Below are 23,660 nucleotides of genomic sequence, written 5' to 3'. Positions count from 1 at the left end.
CTTATCTGGGAAAAATATCAAAAAAATAATAATGTAAATAAGACAGTGAATCCCAGAGCTTAGAGTTTAAGGAAGTACTATAATAATGGATGGGTCTGGGATCTTGACCACAATCTCTGATTTTATACTTTCCCACGTGGAGATCTGATTTACTCAAGCCACAGACACAAAAGCCCAAATAGGATTAAAGAGCAGAAGCTTCATTATCAAATCAGGTAGCAACTTGTGGCTGAGAGGTGGGGCTAACAGAAAGGCATGAGGGCAGGAAAGGTGGATATAAGGGTCAGAATGGCCAGCCTAGACACTCTAAGCCTTGGAGCCTGGAATGAGGCCTCTCCTGGCTGGGATTGGAAGGCCTGACAGCAGTGTCCAGATCAAGTAAGTCACCCCACCACCACACATCAGGGTACCCCATCTTACACAATCACTCACTTCATCTTTATAGTTTGGATATTTTGTTGTTGTATTTTGTTCGTGACTATTTTGAAGCAGCAAATATCATTGAGACCAGACTAGCTTAGAACTACATATGTACCTAACTGTCAAGAAACACTGATCCTTCAGCCTCTGTCTCCTGAGTACCGAGACCAGAAGTTGAACTGCCCTATGAGAGTTATAGAGTGCCAAAGATGCAACATTCATGGATTCAGGCCTATTGGGCAAGCACTCCCTTTTCTTTAAAAAATCTGCACTGTACTTGAATTTTTTTTTAGGTTTTGATTTGTTTTTTGGTTTGGTTTGGGTTTTTTTTTGTTTTTTGTTTGTTTTGTTGTTGTTGTTTTGGATTTTTTTTTATTTTTGTTTTTGTTTTCCAAGGCAGGATTTCTCTGTATAGCACTGGCTGTCCTGAAACTCAATTTGTAGACCAGGCTGGCCTCAAACTCAGGGATCCACCTGCTTCCGCCTTCAGAGTGCTGCTGGGTTTAAAAGGGTGTGCCATCACCATCCTTTAATTTTTTTTTAATTCAAGGTGATTGTAGATTTATTGAGTGAATATGAAGATAATTCTATAGAAGAGGACAGATGACTATGAACCCCAGGAAAGAATCAAATTGACAGTTCTTAGTACTCAGTCTCCTAAATGACAGCCTAGAGCTCAGCATGGCTCCTGGCTCTAAAGCTTCTGGAAGTAAAAGTAACTTTATCCAGGTCACTGATCCTCCCAACCAGTTCCATTGACTGTACTCAAAGCGTACTTTGGAGGTAGGACCTTTAACTTGCTATTGATAGTCATGAGAGGTGTTTGAAGCGGGCTGCCCATAAAACTATGGAGTTCAGGATTGTGTCTCCTCTTACCCACTCTCCAGGAGAACGGGATTCAGGAGCACAGTGGATGTGACTGGGCTGAAGAACAGGGAAGATCAGTTCAAATGGGTGCTCATGAATCTCTTGGAGGCCCTTGAGGGAACTGTGGCTTTGAGAAAGATGCATAGTGTGTATGGGAAATACAAGGTTTCCAGCATTGCCAGAGTAATGGCTGAGGCCCTGCATAACATCTGTTTGTTTTTTATAGTTAATTTTTTATTTTTTTATATTAGTTACAGTTTATTCACTTTCTGTCTCAGCTGTAGCCCCCTCCCTCATTTCCTTCCAATCCCTCCCTGCCTCTCTCTAAGTTTACTGATGGGGGAGGTCCTCCTCCCCTTCCATCTGATCCTAGCTTATCAGGTCTCTTCAGGACTGGCTGCAATGTCCTCCTCTGTGGCCTAGCAAGGCTGCTCCTCCCTCGGGGGTTGGGGGGAGGTCAAAGAGCCAGCTGTTGAGTTCATGTCAGACAGTCCCTGCATAACATTTGTAATGATATGAGAAAGAGGGTTGCTGAAAGTGTTTTGCCTGAAAACTTTTCTTCTTCTGGAGGTTTCCATAGTATCTGTCTACCTGAAGGTCAGGATGAGTCTCCAGACCCCGCCCACGCTCCTGCAGCTTGCAAAAAGAAGCCTACTGAAAGATGAAGCCTTGGCCATCTCTGCTCTGAAGGACCTGCCCATGGAGCTCTTCCCACCACTGTTTAAGAGTATATTCATGAACAAACAAACTACCATCTTGAGGATGATGGTGGCAGCCTGGCCTTTCCCATGCCTTCCTGTTGGAGCCCTGATGAAGACTTCCAACTTAGAGATCTTGAAGGCTCTGCTGGATGGCCTGGATTTGCTGATGACACAAAAGGTTCCACCTAAGTAAGTGAGACCAAGGTAGCATGGAGGAAGTGTTTTGATTGTGGGGAGCTGACTACAGAGTTCACAGTGTGGTCCAAACTGAATCAGAGGCTTCTGGTGCCACTATCTTGGAGAAGGGAAACAAAGAAGTGGTGTTGGTAGCACAGCTGAGAACGATGCAGTCAACATGTAAAGCATTATTCCTTGCCTCTTTCCCCAGCCACTAGAATGGAAACTGGGATCAAAGAAGGGATTTTAAAGAAAGTTGAGTTGTAGGATCAAAGATTACACATTGTGTATCCTGTCTTCTTAATGTCCTTCCTGTTTGACCCTCAGCAGGTGGAAGCTACAAGAGCTTGATTTACGAGATGCCCGCCATAACTTCTGGGATGTGTGGGCTGGAATAGAGGAAGGTGTCTGCTCTCCAGATGACATTAGCAAGATGGAACCAGTGGTGTATCATCCCACACCAGGCAAAAAACAGACCATGACTGTGCTGATGAACCTTTCCCTCGTGTCCAGTAATCTGGATAATTACCTAAATTATTTCTGTTGGTGGGCCAAGCAGAGAAAAGGTGCTCTACAGGTGATCTGTCAGAAGCTGAAGTTTTGGGCCATCCCTGATTATAACCCTCTGGAGCTGCTAGAGGTAATTGAGCCAGTCTCAATCCAGGAACTGGAAATAAATACATGCTGGGACCTGAAAACCCTTGCATTGTTAGCCCCTGGTCTGGGGCAGATGGAAAACCTTCAGAAACTCACTCTCAAAGAAATCTGTGTACCTTTGGCCTGGCGTGGGGACCGAGAGATAAAAAAGGCTGGCATTATGAAGATCATTTCCCAGTTCTCCAAACTCCACAAGCTCCAGCATCTCTATTTCAACGATGTCTGCTTCCTAAATAAACGCCTGGAACAACTGCTCGGGTAAGGAAGGATAGCCCGCTCATTCCACAGGCAAGAGCAAAGCTTTCTGTGTGATGTGAAAGCTTTCTCAGTGCACACCCATGGCTTCCCAGCCAATGTTGCGTGCACATGTTGAGTGCAGTTAGAATTCTTGATCTAGTGGCCTTTCTGCTTCCCTAGCATCCTGAGTTGTCACCTCAGGAAACTCTGACTGTCACCTGTGTGTCCACAATTTAGGAAAGATTTCTGAAAGGGACCCAAATGAAGGAGAAACATATCTACAAAACTACATGTTGTGCCATGTTGGCTCTGTCTTATTCACAGGACAGAGGCTATGCTAAGAAAGTGGGGCTCGTCAAGCACAGGGGTGGTTCTGTTTCCTGGTTGGTCCTTCTGGGTTTTCCTGCTCACATCTCTGTCCACCAATATAGTTTAATGCTTGCCAGTGCAGAGGGAAGTGTAGAACTAGGGTCAGAAACTATCACAGTACTCCCTAGAGTAACATGACCTGAGTTGTTAACTCTCGATCCAAATGCATCCTGGGCTTGACCTTCATGATGCTCACAGAATGAACTTGATCCTAATGATCCAATGCTTCCTTGAAGTCATAGGCCTTTCTCTACCACTGTTAAACTTTACTGAAATTAGTTTTTTTTTTTTGTTTTGTTTTGTTTTGTTTTGTCTCTCTAGGTGTTTAGAGAGTCCCTTAGAGACCCTCTCAATCACTTTGTGCATGCTGTCACGGACAGACATGATTTATCTGTCCCAGTGTCCAAAAGTCCATCAACTCAAACACCTGGACCTGAGTGGGGTCACGATTTTTAATTTAAGTCATTCAGTTCTAGGAATACTGCTGGAAAGACTGGCAGGAACATTGCAAATATTAGAATTGAAGGGCTGTATGATAGTGGACTTCCAAATCAGTGTAATCTTGCCTGCCCTGAGCCAGTGCTCCCAGCTCACAGAGGTCAATTTTCTGAAGAACTTCCTGTCTCTGAGCAGCCTACGGATGCTGCTACAGCACACTGCCAACCTGAAGCAGCTGACCAGGGAGCTGTACCCTGCCCCTGATGAAGTCTATGATGAAATTGGTGATATACTCCCTGACAGATTTGAACAACATTGTTCTGAGCTTATGAACACAATCAAAGTTATAAGGCAGCCAAAAGAGGTCTACTTTGTGAGTAATACATGTATAGACTGTCGTGAATGCTGTGTCTACAGTCGGGAGGCCATACTGTGTTCCTGTTGGCAATAAAGCTGAGAAGTCACTGCTGGCCCCTGAGAAATGGAAGCCAAGCCTCAAGTGACTGATCAGAAATACAGGACAATTTTTATTTAAGCAGTTTTGGATATACTTGGGAAAGAGGATTGTTTCGTTGTTTCAGATTTTGAAATACAAGTGTTGACACAAAGAACCAGGAACTTAATTTCTGCCTAAGGTCAACAGGACAGACCTACCCTTGCACAGCAAAAGAACAAGAAAAGTGGATAAATGGAGAGAACACACAACAAAGAGCAAAATGGATTGGATGAAGAGGACTCCATGTCATTCTTGTCTCTGGATGACATCCACCTTTTGGCTGTCCACTTCACAGAAAGAACTATAATATATGGATCTATATCTGTTTTGTGATCTATAAGACTGACTGAACCCATGAACTGGTGTTGGACTTCCAGCCCTATCTCTGTTAAGCTGGGTCTTTTTCTTGTTTGGGGAGGCCCTCAAGCTGGATATTGTGTTTCCCACCATCCTTAGCACTACAATTTTCCCTAGCTTTTAATAAAGCGGTTTGTAATGAGAGCATGTTGTGTTCTTTTAATTTACTGAGTGAATTCTTTGACACATACTTGTGTGTAGTGCATTCTGCTAACCCTGCCCCAAAATTTCTGTGTTGTCCCCTTGTCTCTACCCAGTTCTTCTTTTAGACCTTTCAAGAGTAATGACTCAAGGTACCCCCTTCTCCCGTGGTATAGACTATAACTTCGAGAAACAGGTTTTTATGGCTCCGGTTGCCTTCAAACTTGAAGTACAGCCAAGGAAGGACTTGACCTTCTGATCCACATGTCTCAAAATCTTGAGTTCCAGGATGACACAAATGTCCCCTATGTCTAGCTCATGCAATGCTGGAGAGAGTGCCCAGGATTTGGGAGTCTGCATGCTCTCTTCCTACACAGACCTGTTTCCAGAACTCTTGTCTATCATTGATGGATGCAAGCCATCTCACTGCCTCCGCCATCTGAGTAGCTAATACAGCAACTGACTGAGCGTCTAACTCACCTCTTCATTCTAGAACAGAATTGACTACTGTGACAAGCTGCTTCTCACAAGGTCCTCTGAGAATATTTTTGGGAGATTTGTGTGCATGTCTACTGTCAGAAACAGAGTAACGCTAAACTGGCTTAGACTCAGAACCACCTAAATCACGGGGAATACAACTCATCCAGGTATGTTGCCTCACAGCAGCTATCCTGACAGATGGAAAGGGAAGGAGGGAGAATTGCTCGGAGCTGAAGTTTTAAATCAACTTGTTATGGTGTCCACTTATATTGACACAAGTCAAGCACCACGTCAAAGAAGAAAACAAAAGTTTATTGTAATCAAGCCACTACGATTGATCCGGGAAGCAGAAGAGACTCTAGAGCTGAAATGTGATGCCTCCCCCAGCTGAAAAGTTACAGAACTTTTAAGCTTAAAACCCACAAACATCGCTCTTCTGGTCCCAGATGCTGCTGGAGTTGCGGGTTATCGTGCAAACATGGCCAAATCCAAGAACCATGCCACACACAACCAGTCCCACAAATGGCACAGAAATGGCATCAAGAAACCCCGGTCACAAAGATATGAATCTCCTAAGGGGATGGACTCCAAGTTCTTGAGGAACACACGCTTTGCCAAGAAGCACAACAAGAAAAGCCTGAAGAAGATGCAGGCAAACAACGCAAAGGCAATGAGTGTGCGAGCAGAGGCCATCAAACGGCCTGCAGCCGTTAAGCCTGATGCCAAAGGGCCCCAGCCGCAGCCTCAGCTGTCTGTCTGGCTTTCATTGCTCACCCCAAGCTTGGGAAATGGATTCAAAGCTACATGGCCAAGGGTCATAGGCTCTGCCAACCAAAACCCAAGGTTCAAACAAAGACAGAGGCCGCAGCCCCAGCTAAGGCCAAGGCTTCAGCTCCAGCTCAGGCTCGCAAAGGTGCTCAGGCCCCACAGGAAAGACTGCCGCTATTGTAAAGACAGACTGACGGGTGTGACACACCCACCTACACACTATTTACAAATAACCAGTGTCCTATTCTGTTTTTACAAATAAACCTGAAGCAATATCTGCATAAATAAATAAATAAATAAATAAATAAATAAATAAATAAATAAACCCACAACATCAGTGCCAAGTTACAGTTACATTGCCCCACTAATCAGGGTCCAGGCATAGGAGACTTTCTTAGTCACCTTTTCCTATGTAGTACATTTATCTTATTTTCATTGGTTTGTTTATTCAACCATGGCAGGGTGATTTGTCTAGAATTCATGTCTCAGTCAGCCAACCAGGATGTCAAGTGTCCATATCCGTATCTTTCTCTGCCAAGGAGGATGTAAGGTACCCAGGGTAGTTTTGGGAATTTAAACTTTATTTGACACCTATTCAAAATGAAAGCTTTACTCAAAATGGCTTCAGCTGGGTTTTTTCCCCCCTTCTTACAAACTTAAGCTACAGAGCAAGACCCTGTCTCAAAAATTAATCTCAAACTAAGTATATTCAGTTTCTAAATAGCAACTAGATAAATAAAAATCAATTCAGTGCTTGAAAATGATTCCATGAATTGTCTCCTGCCTTTTATGTTACTCTCAGTTTTTCTGAGATTTCACAAAAGAAACACCGTTAATGTAGACACTGAAAAATATCCTATATGTTATCTGGTGTGACTGAAGCACCCAAGGGAAGACAGCCATTAGTTGGGAGGTGGAGCTGGGAGACAGAATTGTGAGAAAATGAGTGTTACTGCTTCAGAGTGAGAGAAGGCTTTAGGAGTCCTGAAGTCCAGAGTCCACTCTCTGGCCCCATCAGGTTCAGCATCACTTCATCAGCCCTCATAACCAATAAACAACATACACCACTGTGCTGCTTCATCACGGCCAGAGCCACAAGGCCAACGATGATGCAGAAAATTTTCATTTGTGTCTCTTTGGAAGAACTGATTGAAGGCATTGGTCTTGATTCTGCTTATTATTTATTGATTTGTAGATTAGTGCTCTATCTGCACGTAAATGGTTGTAAACCACCATGTGGTGGCTGGGAATTGAACTCAGGACCACTGGAAGAGTAGGCCACTGAGCCATCTTTCCAAATTCTTTGTTTTGTTTTGTTTTGGGGGGACATGATTTCAATGTGTAGTAGCCCTACTTGACCGAAAGCTCTCTGTGTAGATGAGGCTGCTCTAAACTTAATAAGATTTGCCTGCCTTTTCCTCTTGGTTGATGGAATTACAGTTATGTGCTACCACTGGGTTGCAAACAGTTTTTTATGTCATCACACATGAGATTATGGCCAAGGTCCCAGGCCAATCAGCAATAAGTCTCTTCAAACTCTAAGCTCTAGGATTCATTATCTTATTAACTTCACTATTTTGAAAAAAAAATTTTTTTTTGAGACAGGGTTTCTCTGTGTAGCCTTGGTTATCCTAGATCTCATTCTGTAGACGGTGCTGGGTTTGAACTCAGAGATTCTCAAGCCTCTGTTTCTGGAGTGCTGGGATGAAAGGTGTGTACCACCACTGGCAGGCTTATTTTGAGATTTATTTTGCCATTGTAATTCACATAGCCTATGCTGACCTGTATGTCTCAGTAATCCTCCTGCCTCAGTATAGTAATATGAAATGGGGTGTGTTCGGTTTGATTCAATCTCCATGAAGAAAATGAGCTAAGACTATGGTAAATGTAAGGACCCACTCACAGAGACACTGCACAAAAAATAATGCTTTCTTCCTTGATTTTCCTCCATCCCTCCCTCCCTCTCTTCCCCTTCTCTCCCCTCCCCTCCCCTCCCCTCTCCTCTCCTTTCCTTTCCTTGACAGTACCCACTTTGGCTTTGCTGGAATTGTTGTCATGATGAGTGGAAAGTACAGCTGGGTCTCAGTAATCCTCCTGTCTCGGTGGATGGGTATGTAAATGGGGTGTGTTCAGGTTGATTAGATCTCCATGCAGTAAAGAGAACGAACTGAGATTGTGTTGAATTCGAGGACTGGAACTCACAGCAATCTGCTTGCCCGTGTCTCCCAGAGTGCTGGGATTAAAACATGCGCCACCATGCCCCCCTAAGGACTTCCTGTGTCCTTGGGTTCTGTGCTGTGTACAGGCTGATTTTACGGCCTGAACTAAACTTCCACATGGAGTCAGTTGTTCTAAGTACTGGGGACCTAACACTTCTGGTGGCCTGTTACAGTGGCCATTACTCAGGAGAATGAGAAAGAAGAGACAAAGTGAAACCCTATCTGGGATTCAGAGTGAGCTCAAGGCCAGCCTGAGGAAAGTACATCAGAGCTCCTGTCCCAGTGGAAAGAAGTAAAAAGAGCTGTGAAGCCTGCATGGTATCCATGGCCTGGGATATAGAAGTCACTGTCTCAGAAAGGAGTTGGAGTCAGGGTGGGAGGATAGAGAAAATAAGTGGAATAAATAAATAGATAGATAAATAAATAGGTAAAAGTTGACACAAAAAGTCAACTTAAACTCATAACTTAAGGTTAACCCATTCTGAACAACAAATGGCATAACCCAACTAAAGAAGCAAGGGTAAGATTTTACGTAATTTCTGATGATGTTTCTTTTCTTCCGTCTTGATTATAGCATCTTGTCCCAACTCTGTAGACTGAAGGCACGTGCTTCCTTCTAAAAACTACTATTGATAACACTACAGGAAAAAAAAAAGGCAATAACAACAGGGTAAGGAGGCTGGCTCTCCCCTCTCTACCTAAAACAACGTGTATAATTCTACAAATGAAATGCAGATATTAATATTTAATATGAATAATTTAAAAAATCCTTTAATGTTATGTTTTTCTTGTATACCAACACTTAAGCCACTGATGTTGGCAATGTTTGGTTTTCTAGGCTAACACTGGAGGAGTCAAAATATTTCTGAATTTAAAGCTAAAATCTTGGCAAAAAAAAAAAGTATCTAAATGTATGAGTGCAAACTGTTGATCAAATGCACTTCTACTCTCCTGTCTTATAGTTGGGACACCAAATATATACCTTGCATTGCTTAAGGGAATGTTACTGTTTTGAGACAGGGTTTGAGGCTATGCTTGATTAATGACATATTAAAACTATACTTCTATGTACTCATACACAAGAACTTTTCTTGCTGGCAGCCAAAACTTTATAACATCAAAATAATATACATAATATTGATTTTAGAGATTGTTTGCAATGTAAAAATTGGTTTTGGAGGGCTGGAGAGATGGCTCAGAGGTTAAGAGCACTGTCTGCTTTTCTCCAGAGGTTCTAAGCTCAATTCCCAGGAACCACATGGTGGCTCACAACCATCTACAGTGAGATATGGTGCCCTCTTCTGGCATGCAGACACACATACAGGCAGAACACTGTGTACATAATAAATAAACAAGTATTTTAAAAAATTTGGTTTTGTCTTATAGAAATTATAGTTATGCTCTGTGACTTCACTTTTTGGAAAATACTTTAAAATATTTAGATATATAAGACTTTAGGACATTTTAAAATTTATCAAATATTTATAAAAGGTCTTCATTAATATATGATCTTGATAAATAAAAAATAGATAAAACTACTACTGAAGCATATTGAGCTTCCTTTTTTGTAAATAGAGATTTTATTCTATTTTTTATTTTTTTATACATACCTGCAAACCAGAAGAGGGCATCAGATCTCAGTATGGATGGTTGTGTGCCACCATGTGGTTGCTGGGAATTGAACTCAGGACCTCTGATAGAACAGGCAGTGCTCTTAACCACTGAGCCATCTCTCCAGCCCCATATCGAGCTTCTATGCCTAACTTCCTATGCTTCACTTTGTTAATTCAGAAGAAAATAATATTCCTTTTACCTCAATAAATTTTAGGACTTGGATGCCTCTGTGGTTGATTATATTGTTCCTTAGGCAAAGATGGCTACACGACAATTTGACTGTTGAATGTGCTTGGAGGAGGGCAGGGCAACTATATTGGAAAACTTTCGGCTCTCAGTTACCAGCTCTGAACCATTTTTTTTTCCTCCTTTTTCTAGTGGCGCTATTCATTTCCCAAGGGCTTCCATCTCTACCTGTAAACTCTCTAGTTGCACAGCCAACTCTGCAATCCTTTCAGCTGTGAGAGAACTGAGTGACACTTCTGAGTTTCTTATTTCATCTACTTTTGATTCTCATATCCCTCCATATCCACTCACAACTTTTCTAATTGTTCAACAATTCTCCCAATCTTTTCTCAAACGGAATACAGGAAGACAACAAGCAAAACCAGGAAATCCCCTCTGGGAGCAAAGCGGGAGAAAACCAGCAGTAGCAGCTGCCATAAATCTTTTGCTTATATTCTGAAACAGTATATTCATTTCTCTGTTTCCTACTGTCTCCTCTATAGCATTAGAAACCTGATTTCCCATTATTCTAAGCCCTACATCCAGGCACCAACTGTTGCCATTACTTTTTAACTCTATTTTATTTACATTTCTTAATGCTGCTTTCACTCTTCACCACCCTGATGCCTTCCAACTGCACAGATACAGGAGGCCATTAAAACAATTCTCAAGGAACTTCTTGAAAACGGAAGATGCCATCTTCTTAAACAAGATGACTTGTGTTCCAGGCTGGCTTCACATTGGCTATAGACAGGGGAGTGATCCAGAACAGGAGCCTGAATCTCCTCCCTCAACCTCTCAATCTGCTCGAATTACAGAAGGCAGGTCACAAGCTGAGCTTGGATTCAGGAATGTGATCTCATGCCCTAGGCCTGGAAACCATCCCTGAACATTAGCTGTGTCACTCCAAAGGTCCTTAGATATTTCGGCAGAGGGCAGACATGGCGGTACACACCTGCACTTCCTGCAGCCGGGAGGTACCAGTGTGAGGAGCAGAAGTACAGGGCAGCCTGACTACACCGTGGTTCTTAACCAGAGTGGGCTCCATCCGAACATGTCTGGGCAACATCATGGACATCAGTGACCACGGGAGACACCACTCAACACCCCTCAGGGATTCTCCCAGAATGGCAAGCAGCCCAAGATAGCCCACCAAAATTTCTCCTTGCTTCCTCAGGCGAACATATTAAATATCTGGTGTTGAGCCAACTTAAGTTTTGTAACAGGGAGTCCAAAGAAGGAGGAGTGCAAGTTCATGGCCAGCCTTGTAGACAAGGTTAATCATAGGGAACTCTGGGCTGTTTAAAAACAACAACAGAAACAACCAAGATGAGTCACACTTGCCATCCCAGCACCCAGGAGGCAGAGGCAGCTGGATTTCTTTAGTGGCCAGCCTAGTCTACACAGGCAGTTTCCAGGCAGTCTAACTATCAAGCCAGGCAATGCCTGGAATAAAATAAAGGTATTAAGTACTAAATTAATAAACAGGATTAAACCAGGTAGCAGTGAGTGGCACATGCCTTTAATCCCAGCAACGGGGAGGCAGAAGCAGGTGGATCTCTATGAGTTCAAGGCCAGCCTGGTCTACAGAGAGACTTCAGGACAGCCAAGGCTACACAGAGAAACCCTGTATTGAAAGAAGGAAAGAAATGAAGAAAGAAAGAAAGAGAGAAAGAAAGAGAGAAAGGAAAAAAGGAAGGAAGAAAAGAAAGAACGAACAACTTATGATAAATTCTAAAGGGTCCAGGGAGAGAGACTGCTCATTGATAGAGTTTTATTGTAACGTGAATGGAGTCTGAAGCTCCGTCTCAAATAACACACACACACACACACACACACACTCATGAACATGCACAAATACACACACATTAAAACAGACATGGCAGGAGAAATTGCTTATCAGTTAAGAGCAGTAGCTGTTTTTCCAGAGGACCTGGGTTTAATTCCCAAAACCCACACGGCAGCTCATTGCTGTTTGTAACTCCAGTCAGAGGATCTGGCGCCCAGTGTAAGCAAAACCTCAATGAACGTAAGAATTAAAATTTAAAAACACATTAAACTCACCCAAAATCACATACACACTGAAAGAATGCACAGATATATATGAAGGCATACATACATAATAAAATATGTGCATATATATGCAAAGAGGCACATATTAAACAATTCAATCAATAAAGGAATTAAGGAACTCTTCAAATTCCCCTTAGTTTAGTGTTTTTGTTTTCACACAAGGAGCTACCACTCAGTCAAGCCACAGTAAGAAAAAATAATGTGCTTGGGAGGTGGGGTTACATAGGGAGGGTGTTAGGGGGGAGGGATAAAAAGGGTCAGAGGAGCCCTAGGACAGGGACTTCAGAGAATCTCCTCGGTATTTGCCATGTGGGCTCTCTCCGTGGAAAGCACAGCCTGGGTGGCTTGGGCGTGTGACACTGGTACTCTCTCTTTTGCAGGCCTTGAAAGCTGATATGTGACTCTTTGCCATGACAAGAGGCTGGTGACATTATTAGGTTCTTCTCATAACCTTTCCAAAGAGGAGTGAGATTCAGAGGAGAAGGGCTTTAGTACCTGGTGAAACAAGGGCTTATTGTGTCTGCTGATGAGGGTTTGGATTTGAGATCACTAGAGATTACAGCAGGGAAAGCTGAGTTCTCTACCATTGCCAGAGCAGGGACGCTGGTACTTGGGTGTTTCTTGTCATGAGTGAGAATTAGAGTCCTAAGAGATAGCAGTGCTTCACTGTGTCCTTTCTGGCTGAAGGTCCATCATCAGGATGGTCTTCCAGGCCCCACTCATACTCCTGCCTCTGGCAGTGCAGTACCCGGTGAAGGATGAAGCCTCGGTCATCTCTGTTTTGTAGGAGCTGCCCATAGAGCTCTTCCCACCACTGTCACTGTTCGGGGTGGCCTTTACTGGCAGACAGAGTAGATAATGAAGACAATGGTTGGCAGCCTGGCCCTTTCCCTACCTCTTTGTGGAGACCCCTGATGTGATGACATGCCGGTCGTGGTGGATAGTGTAGACAGGCTGTGGACACAAAATGTTCACCAAAGCTAGCTGAGGCCCAAGAAGGCTACTAGGGGAGTGACTAGGTTAGTCATAAGGGATGTTTGGCATCAGGAGGAGTAGAGTCAATGGTGGATCAGAGGAGTCTGCTGCCCTCAGCGTGGAGGTCTGTAGAAGCCTCTATCCAAGCCGAGTCCTGATATAACTGACTTTCAGAAATAAAGGGCAGCTTAGAGTAGATGTAGCCATGGTGAGCTGAACCTGCCTCCCTCTCCACCAGGTAACAGGAATGGCAGCAGACAGTAGTCAAGAGCAACTGAATGGAGGACGCAGGGCAGGTCTCCAGATGTACCTCGACCCGTGCCTGGCAGGTGTGAGGGGCTGTGTTTGAGCTACATTAGAGAAGAAGACTAAATGAGACTATGTTGGTCTTCATCTTACTTCATGACGCTTCACCTTTTCCCCCTCACAGAAGATGGAAGCTTCCAGTGTATTGACCTGAGGAATGTGACCTCTGAGATAGAGGATGGAGGCTGCTCAGAGGGTCTACATCTTAAAAAGCAAGAGATTTTTTTTTTCTAAATATGCCCTGAAGCAGCACTTAAGAAAGTGGTCCTAGAATTTTACCTCAGATCCATCCTAGATGAATGTCAAGCAGTGAAAAGGTTCCCTGCAGCTGTGCTGTATGAAAATGATGTCTATGTATTCCTGGTGGAGATTGTCAGGAAGGTCCTGAAACCCTTCCAGCCACACTACATCCAGGAAATGGAACTGTCCACAAACTGGACTCTTCACACTGAATGGTTTTGATCCTTGCCTTGGCCAAATGAGAAATCTGCAAAATCTGCCTGTATGAACACCAACAAAGTTGTAAATAGGTAGGCAGACATAGAGAAGTAGGTCATCAAGTTCATTTTTCAGATCTACAAACTCAGCTGTCTTCAGCATCTCTCCATGAACATGAGCATATGAGATAGTTGTTCAGGTAAGAAAGGATGGAGAGCTGTTTCTGCTACCATAGCAAACTTCCTCTTTAAAAAAAAAAAAATATATATATATATATATATACATATACATATATATTTTTTATTCATTTATTTTATGTATATGAGTGCTCTATCTACATGCACACCTGCAGGCCAAAAGGGGGCCTCAGATCACATTATAAATGGTTGTGAGCCACTGGATGGTTGCTGGGAATTGAACTCAGGACCTCTGGAAGAGCAGACAGTGCTCTTAACTGCTAAGCTATATCTCTCCAGCCCCCTAACCTTCCTCTTTTATATTTGAGGGTGCTGAGCACCTGAGGTCTGTCAGCCACTGCAGATGTCACAGTGATAACCTCATCACAGCATTTGAGTGTGGGCTTGTTTCCATCTTAACTGGGTCAAATTCTCAGTCACTTCAGTGAGCATTCATCCATCAGTAGCTAAGCTTTGGTAGGGGTCTTGCAGAGAGCTGCCTTGCTAGAGGGCAAATTGGGTGGGTCAGATGTAATGTGTGTGTGTGTGTGTGTGTGTGTGTGTGTGTGTGTGTGTGTGTTTTAGCCTTCCATGGGGTCTAATCTGATGGGAAGGTAACAGGACAGAGTAGAGCGCCCTGAGTTGGGGAGGCTCTATGTCTGTACTTGTGCCCAGGGGATTTTGTTCTAATAACTCCATGAACAGGAACCAGCAGGAAACAGCTTATTCCTGGGTGGAGCCTTCGTCAGCTTTTAATTTAACTTCCCATGTGCTCAAAACAGATTTGAGCAGTTTGGGGCTTAGTAGATGGGAAATTGGTGACAACGGAGTGAGGGTCCTTTGCAGGGACTGATGCACTAAGAATAGGGACACAGGCTATTTTGGGAAGGTGGACAACAGTGAGTTCTGCAGAACACATGTTGCCAGACCTTCCCAGAGGAGTGGACCTCCTTTGCTGTTTCCCTCAGGGCTGGTGTGGCCAGCTGTGGTTCCCTGATAGCGTGAAGAGGAGAAGCTGCATGATGTGGTCTTGGCCCATGCTTTCATCTCAAATGTTTTTTTTATTAATTGCTTATTAAATGTTTGATTAATTTATGGTGAGACTGGCTTTGCTCTGTTGCTTAGACTGGCCCTCAGCTGGCCATGTGCCTCAAGCTGGCTGGAATTTGCAATCCTCCTGTATTGGTATAATGTTCTTTTGAAGTGTATGCACCTTACCCTTGTTCATTCAGATGCTGATTTCTCCCCACCCCACCCCTGGTTTCCATCCAGATATTGCATTGTGATACTTATTCTAAGCATCCTGTCTCAACTGTGTGTAAACAGGCCAAAATAAAGCAACTAGACACAATGTTGTGCAATGGGAGGGGCAAGAGGAGAGCTAAGAGAGGAGCAGAGCTGGAGGAAAGATCTTGGAACTATGTGGAGATGGACTGGACATAATATATCACTAAAAGCAAGTATAATGAGGGAAATCTAAATGTTAGAAAACTATGAGGGCTTGGGATTTAGGATGGAGTAACTATTGCCCAACATTATGTTCTAGATTAACTAAATAAACACAGTCTCTGTGTGGTGATTTGGGTATACAGCTGTTTAGGACTAACAGCAGCATTACCAGAAGATAATTAATAGCAAATATTAATCACTGCTTACAACACTACTGTTTTCTGTCTCCTGAACGCTGGGATTTGGGTGTGGGAGGTGGCAGGGCTCACGTGCCTTTAATCTCAGTGCAATCTCTGTGAGTTCAAGGTCAGCCTGGTCCATACAAAGCTGGTTCCAAGACAGCCAGAGCTACACAAAGAAACCATGTCTTGAGAAGGGGGGGCAGGTATTTTATTTTACCTGGCTATAGTGATACATGCCTTTAATCTCAGCAGGCAGAGGCAGAGAGAGGTAGGCAAATCTCTGTAACTTGGGGGCCATTCTGGTCTATATAAATGAGTTCCAGGCTAGTCAGGCCTACAGAGGGACACCTCGACTCAAAACAAAGCAAAATGTTATTTGATTTCATTTTGTTTACATGAGCATTTGCATGCACTTGTGGATTTGCATCACGTGTGTGCCTGGTGCCTTAGGGAGTGAGAAAAAATGGGACCCTCTGGAACTAAAAGTAAGGTTGGTTTGGGCCACCAGATGGACACCGGAACCCAAACTCAGGCCTTCTGCAAAAGCCAAGAGTTCACTCAATGGCTGAGACACCTTGTCAACCATGAATTCTGGCCTTTTTGTGTGATGGGGGATTTTGCTGTTTTTAAATGGGGTGCCACGTAGCCCAGGTTAACTTAAACCTGTATATAACTGAGGTGATCTTGAGGCAGTAATCCTCCTGCCTCCACTTCCTGATTGCTGGGGTGTGATGTTCCACCCAAAGTGGCTTCTTTATAAAGTACCAGAGATGTACTACCAAGGCCTCCTGCAAGCTGGGGTAAGCACCCACCCTCTCTGCTGCATTTTCTGCTTCTGATTTTAATATGTAGAGTGAACATGGATGTATAAAGGAAAATGATAAAATCTACACAGTGGGAGATGTTCAAAGGGAGCAACATCCTAAAGCTTTTATCTATCTGTCTGTCTGTCTATCGATCCTCTCTACCTATCTAAATATCTATGACCTATGTATCTATCTACATATCTTATCTGTCTATATTTATTTTCAAATGGGTTTCTCTATGTTGCCACGGCTGAGCAGGAACTCCTTGTATAGACCAGGGTGGTCATGAACTCACAGAAAACCACTTACCCCTGTTTCTCGAGTGCTGGCATGAAAAGCCTGCACCACCAGGTCTGGCCAGTCTTTTTCATTTGTATTATTTCTTTTCTGGATACAGGTTCTTCTTTAGCCCAGGCAGGTCTTAAATTCCCCATTTTCTGGCTGCACCAACTCATCTCACACAGCAATGAGAGGCTTCAGCGAACCCCTTTCTTGATTGTTTATTCTATTTAATCATATTGCATTGATCCTGCTTTATGTTGGTATAATGAATTAGCTGGTTAACTTTCTACACTTTATATGTTTGGCTGCATGTGTGGTCTTGGTTTTTTGTTTTGTTTTGTGGGGGGAGCTTTCTGACTTGGAGGTTTGGAGATATGTTAGTGGGGCCCAAAATGAAGCTTCCAGCATTGAGGGAAAGCAGGAAACAAGCAGAGGTCATTGAGTAAGAACAGAGTAAATTGCTTATATGTGTGCAAAAATCAAAATAAAACCCATCAGTTTATAGGTTAACTTTAGACATTAATACTGATTGCTCTGCTTGCAAATGTTTTAAACATTCATTTATGTTTATTTTATGCATAATGAGTGTTTGCCTGCATGTATTATCTGTGTACAAAAAAGTTTTAATGCCAATGGAGGCCAGAAGAGGGCATTGGATACCCTGGAACCGAACCTGGATCCTCTGGAAGAACAGCAAGTACTCTTGGCCACTGAGCCATATCTCCAAATTCTAGATCCAGATTTTAAAAAATTAAACATAAATGTTTTATTTATTATTTTTGTGTGTACCTGCATGTAAGGATGTCATGGCACACACACACACAGAGGTCAGAAACAACTTTACAGAGTTAGTGCTCTCCTTCTTGCATCTGAAGTCACAGCGTGACAAAGGTGCAGGCAGTGACTTTACCTGCTGAGCCATCTCAAAGGTGTTCCATGAGTTTTGTGTCTTTCAATCTTCAAATTCAGGGGTGGGGTGCATATTTGGTCCCCAGTAGCTGGGAGGATGAAGGCAAGGATATGGCAGCAATGGAGCCCACCAGGTACTGACCAATCTGGACAGTGTCATGAAAATATGTGTCAACACAGGAAGAAAAGGCTGGTTCGAAGCCTGGTCAGTACAGTTCCTGTGCAGCATGTACCAGGCCTGTGGATCAGTCTCAAGCACCCCATAAAATGGGGGGTCCTCTAAACCTATAATCCCAGCACTGTGGGGTTTGGTAGATTGAAATATATGAGGTGAATCATTGCCTAAGCAATGTTACAGTTCAGGACAACTAGATATCTTGGGAAATTGAAAAGAGAAAGAGGAAAGGAGGGGAAGGGAAAAAAGAAGAAGGGAACGTGACAATGCGTGGGACACAAGCCTGTCAGACCTGCATTTGGGAGACTGAAGAAGAAAAAAAAACTGTCCAGGTTAAGCATTGCCAGAGTTCACCTTGTCTTAAAAGACTTGTCCTGAGTGTTGGAATGGAAAACCACTCAGAGCTTATTTTAAAATCTCTCCCTTTCCCTTCCACTGTCTCTGTAGGATCTCATGGTATAGTTCACAGAGATCAGCCTGCCAACGCCTTCCTAGTGTTGGGATTAAAGGCATGAGCAACCACACCTTACAAGAACCATTCCTTATCTGACCAAGTTTTCCATCATAAAAAAAAAATTGTCTCTTTTATTCAACTCTTTTTATCAATCCCCTGAGATGTTCTGGGGCCTTCAAAGTTAGCTCAAGGTAAAAAAAGGTTTAATGTAGAATTTGGTCTTGGAAAAGTTTGTCAAAAGTAGGGGGAGGATAGGCTGGAGTGCTGGAGCCTGCTGGCAGAGTCCAACAGTTCCTGAATGGGGAGTGAGGGTTAAAATAATTAAAGCAAGTCACACTACACACAGCTTGAGAGAGCTGTCAGTAGGACTGCAGTGTGAGTTTATTCCACAATTCCTTTTTATAGGCAAAGCAAAAACAAGTCACATCAATACAAGAAAGAAGTTCATGGAACTGACAAACTTGCTTTCTAAAACTACTTGCCTGTAGCTAATATGGTCCAAGGTCACACAAGCAAGTTTTAAGGAACTTGGCAAAACTTCCTCTTCTCTCTGACTCAAGGTGAAGGCTAGGGTGAAAACATGTTTTTCGATGCTTTGTTAAGCAGCTTGACAAACAAGCAGCTCTCCACACTGGAGAGATGGCTCAGTGGTTAAGAATACATACTACTCTACCAGAGGTCATGGATTACATGCTCAAAACTCACATGCTCACAACCATCTATAACTGCAGTTCAAGGGAGTTCAATGTCCTTTTCTGCCCTTCATGGCAGAAGGCAAATATGTACATACAATTACATGCATGTAAGCAAAACTCATACACATTAAACAAAATGTACACAGCTGGAGAGATGGCTTAGAGATTAAGAGCACTGGCTGCTCTTCCAAAGGTCCTGAGTTCAATTCCCAGAAACCACATGGTGGCTCACAACCACCTGTGAGATCTGGTGCCCTCTTCTGATGACCAGGTGTCCAAGCATGCAGAACAGTATATATATAATAAATAAATATTTTTTAAAGTACATATAATATATAAGGAGGTATGCATAATTTTTATTATTTATAAAAATTTAAAACACTTAATGAAAGTGGATCCAGACCAGGTGGAATAAAAACCTTCATTTATGCTATGCAGTGGTGGCACACACCTTAAATCCAGCATTTGAGGGGCAGAGGCAGGTGGATCTCTGAGTTAGAGGCCAGCCTGGTCCACAGAATGAGTCCCAGAACAGCCAAAGCTACACAGAGAATTCCAGTCTTGATCCAATACCTATCTTCCTCCTCACCCCCGCAAAAAAAGAAAAAAAGAAAAAAGAAAAGAAAGAAAGAAAGAAAGAAAGAAAGAAAGAAAGAAAGAAAGAAAACCCCATTTATCAGAGGGATAATTAGAAGCACTTGAAAGCCAAGAGACACTTAAACACCTGCCTGCCTTTGTGTCCCCGATGCTGGAATTAAAATACGGGGAGAGCTCTGTTAGTGCTGCCCTGCACTTGTTTCGTTGATTCGGTCACAGGGAAGACCAGAAAGGTCTTAATACAAAACAAAATAAATAAAACTCAGGCTAGACTTATTCTTCATTCTCCACTTCTACCCTCCCCTTCCCCCCAGACCCCAAGGAAACACAGGATATCCCGTTGTCTCAGGAGCATCCCTGTCTCGGAGTCCGAGCTGTCCAGATGCTCTGAGTATATCTGTGTGGCTCAGCCACTTATGGGAGTTTGTTACTTGTATACTAGCTTTGAGCCAGTGACTGCAGACATTTCATCTTAATCTGACAGTTCTACTTCCTCAGCCTCCAAATGGTGCAGTGGGCAAGTGCCATCCCAATAGGCAGCAACATTTTGAGAGCAATAAGTGATGGCATACTATGCACACTTTCTCTTCAGCCTTTCTGTGGGGAGGATGGACATGTGACCTTCCCATGGTCTTCATGTCAGGGCCTAGGGAGAAGGCTGTCATCCATTAACCATAAAAGGATGGAGCTCAACTTTTCAGGCTCTAGCAGACCAGCTCCCCAACAGAACAGAATTAAGAGGAGCAGTGGTTGGAACTGGACAGAACAATGGTGAACATGTGTCCACTTGCATACTCATGGAAGGTTCCCCATGCTGCTTGGTAGATTGGCCTTGAGACTAAGAAACAGTGATTGGAATGGGGTAAACTGTGGTTTCCATCAACACCAGAGCAGTGACTCTGGCTCTGACTTGAGTCTTGTGTTGAGGGAGACTGGCTTCTTATGCCTCAGTCTGAAAGCATATTCTTTCCTGCATGCTTCTCAAGAAGCCTGCAAACTGAAGGGTCATGGGAATGTGCCCCCAGGTCCCGGCCACACCCCTGGCAGTGCATGTGTTGCTGAGGGATGAGGCCTTGGCCTCTCTGCTCTAGAGAGCCTGCCCATGGAGCTCTTTCCCATCACTGTTCAAGGATACCTCCCCTGGAAAACAAACCACCATCCTGAGAGAGATGATGGCAGCCTGGCCTCAGCGTGGAGCCTTTAAAGAAGGCAGCCTGGCTACCTGCAGACTTTCAAACTGCTGGCGGACTGGATGTGCGGCTCACCCAGAAGATGCATGTCTGCAGGAAGAGCCACATGTGCAGGAATGCAGCCAAGGGGAAAATGCAGCCAGAAAAGAACGGGATTCAAAGTGGATCAGCGCTATCAGGTGGTCCTAGCCTGGATGATTAGGGGCCTCCGCCTTTGGTGAACCGCCTGGAAAAAGACTTTCACGAGTAGGGAACAGATGAGAAGAGACAAAGCAGAGGAAAGTCATTCACTGTCTGTGCCTCTACCACAAAAACAACGGGCTGGACTGAAGGGGAACAGGATGAGAGAAGTCCGACTTCAGATGCTATTCTAGTATCTGTATGAGGCCCTGGGTTTGATCCTGGCCAGTTAAAAAATAAATAAAAATTTATAAGACAGAACAGAGAAGAAGACAGTTAACATTTTAAATGTGGAGGGAAAGAAGACTATGTTGGGTCTTTTATTTTTCTGGTTTTTTGAGACAGGGTTTCTCTGTGTAGCCTTGGCTGTCCTGGCCTCACTTTGAAGCCAGGCTGGCCTCGAGCTCACAGAGATCTGCCTGCCACTGCCTCCCTGAGTACTTGGATTACAGGTGTGCGCCACCGAACCCAGCCTATGTTGGGTCTTGTCTTCTGAGATTTCTACCAGTTTACTCATAGGAGAGGGAAACTGGCCATGCTTGATTTGGTGAAAGTGCACCAGAACTTCTGAAATGTCTCAGCTAGAGCCCTGGACAGTGCTTGCTCAGCACAAGTCATCAATGAGAAGTAAACACTTAGGCACTGTCAGACATCTGGGGTGAAGCAGGTGTTGGCTCATTTTTACTTCTCAGAGAACCATTTCGAGGAACATGATAAACGCTTGTTGCAGTGTGCACAGCACAGAAGTTCAGTAAGCTGTGCTGCCAGCTGCTTCAGATCTGGGCATCGCCCATCACCACTGTCCTAGAGATTCTAAGCATCTTAGACCCAGTGTTTCTTCAGGAATTGGAACTAGGCAGGCATGTGGTGCAGTCAGTCAGACCTCACTGACAGACCTCACTGGGCCAGATGAGAAATCTCTGCAATTCTGATCTATCAGGGATCAGCACAATGTCATCAGTGACAGAGACCTCTCCAGAGATAGAGTCTGCCGTTGTCCACTTCTCAAACTCATTGGACATTCTCCAAATTCAGCTGTTTTGGAGCATCTTTCTCAGTGGCATCCGTCTTCATTAGGTTTGCTATTGCTTCAATAAAACACCGTGACCAAAGCAACTTGGAGAGGAAAGGGTTTAATTGGCTTACACCTCCATATCATTGTTCATCATAGGAGGAAGTCAGGGCAGGAACCCAAAGAGGGCAGGAATCTGGAGGCAGTAGCCAGCAGCGCAGAAGCCATAGAGAGGTTCTGTTTACTAGCTTGATTGATCTTCATGGCTTACTCAGCCTACTTTCTTATAGAACCCCGGACCACCAGCCCAGAGATGGTACCAACTACAATGGGCTGGAATCTCCCCCCCCCACACACACACACCCATAAGACACTAATTATGAAAATGCCCTACTGACTTGCCTACAGCTGAATCTTGAGGCATTTTTCTCAATTGAGGCTCCCTCCTCTCAGATGACTCTAGCTTGTACCAAGTTGACATAAATCTAACCAGGACACCACCTTAGTTGTTCGGGTAAGGGCAGAAAGCTGTTCCTGCTACCACAACAAAGTGTTCTCTTCCACTCTCCCTAAGTTGAGATCTTAATGACCACTCAGGAAGCAGAGGGCTTGACTGGGGTAGGTGGTGTGTACCAAGCTATCACTCTACAGGCTAGCTGGCTGGGTAAGAGCGGTACAGGGTGGGTTGTGAGCTAAGGGTCTGGAAACAGGTATTAAGGCACTGAAGGGGTGAGGACTCCCGCCTTGAACATTCCCCTGTGAGCTTTATGCTCAGATCTGTGTGAACAGGACCTTTCCCAGCTATGGGTGAAAGCCGGTTCTGAGGAGGAGTGGAGTAAACGGGAAGGTGAGAGGAAGAGGGAGAGCATCTGAACAGACATGGGCTCTGTTGGTACAGGGAACCAGTGAGTTAGGTCAGTGAGTTCAGCAGCTCCCCATCCCAAAGATGCAGTTAGGGACAGTCTTGACATTTATCCCAGAGGGCCTCTTTCAGGTTTCTTTTATTCCATGTGAATCCCTGTTACGCTTGGTAGTGGTAGGGTCTTTTATCCAATGGTCTATCTCACCTACTTTTTTTTACTGATCCCCTTGAACTGCAGTTAGAGAAAGTTGTGAATGTTGGGAATGGAATCCAGGTTCTCTGCAAGCACACCTCATGCGCCTAACTAAGCCATCTCTCCAGTTCTCACCTATATTTTTTAACACATATACAAATGAAGAAAAACAGAGGGTGTGAAACAAAATTCTTTATTGCTACCTCATATGTAAATGAATAGGCTGAGGTACTTATTAACAGTTTACCTGAAACAGCTCACTCATGGACACTTATAATACAGTTCTTAAGATCTATCAATCCTTTAGGGGACAAGGACAATTGTCCAGAGACATCTAGTAGCGATCTTATGTTCTGGGGAACATAAGAGGCTGGAAGCCCTGAAGAATAGGGTCCCACAGCCATTTGCCCTACAAGCTGGAGTGGTGGAATACTTCAGTAATCTTAGCATTTAGGAGGTGGAGGCAGGAGGATTTCAAGGCCACCTTGGGCAATATACGACTATAAAAAGAGAGAAATAAGTATTAAGTAATAAAGCTAT

The 23,660-nt window shown here is 43.8% G+C and overlaps 1 protein-coding gene and 1 pseudogene across 1 annotated transcript; both read left to right on the top strand.

The window, feature by feature from the left end:
- The first annotated feature begins 1,881 nt into the window (after positions 1-1,881).
- Positions 1,882-4,317, top strand: LOC129679940 (PRAME family member 12-like). The gene is made up of 3 exons (XM_055611449.1): positions 1,882-2,177; positions 2,493-3,080; positions 3,750-4,317. The coding sequence occupies exons 1-3, from the start codon at positions 1,891-1,893 to the stop codon at positions 4,315-4,317; spliced, it is 1,443 nt and encodes a 480-aa protein (XP_055467424.1). The 5' UTR covers positions 1,882-1,890.
- A 1,501-nt stretch (positions 4,318-5,818) lies between these two features.
- Positions 5,819-6,291, top strand: LOC129679939 (60S ribosomal protein L29-like; annotated as a pseudogene).
- Positions 6,292-23,660: the final 17,369 nt, after the last annotated feature.

The sequence above is a fragment of the Psammomys obesus genome, unplaced genomic scaffold (genome assembly GCF_907164565.1).
Source record: "Psammomys obesus unplaced genomic scaffold, mPsaObe1.curated_primary_1811, whole genome shotgun sequence".
Taxonomy (NCBI): domain Eukaryota; kingdom Metazoa; phylum Chordata; class Mammalia; order Rodentia; family Muridae; genus Psammomys; species Psammomys obesus.
Note: the sequence above shows the minus strand (reverse complement) of the source record. Positions and strands in the feature narration are given on the sequence as shown.

What these genes read in the sequence shown, in the direction of transcription:
- LOC129679940 (XM_055611449.1), top strand. Translation starts at nt 1,891, where the DNA reads ATGAGTCTCCAGACCCCGCCCACGCTCCTGCAGCTTGCAAAAAGAAGC. An exon ending in ACACAAAAGGTTCCACCTAA is followed by an intron (nt 2,178 to 2,492) that starts GTAAGTGAGACC and finishes TTTGACCCTCAG; the next exon opens with CAGGTGGAAGCTACAAGAGC. An exon ending in CGCCTGGAACAACTGCTCGG is followed by an intron (nt 3,081 to 3,749) that starts GTAAGGAAGGAT and finishes TTGTCTCTCTAG; the next exon opens with GTGTTTAGAGAGTCCCTTAG.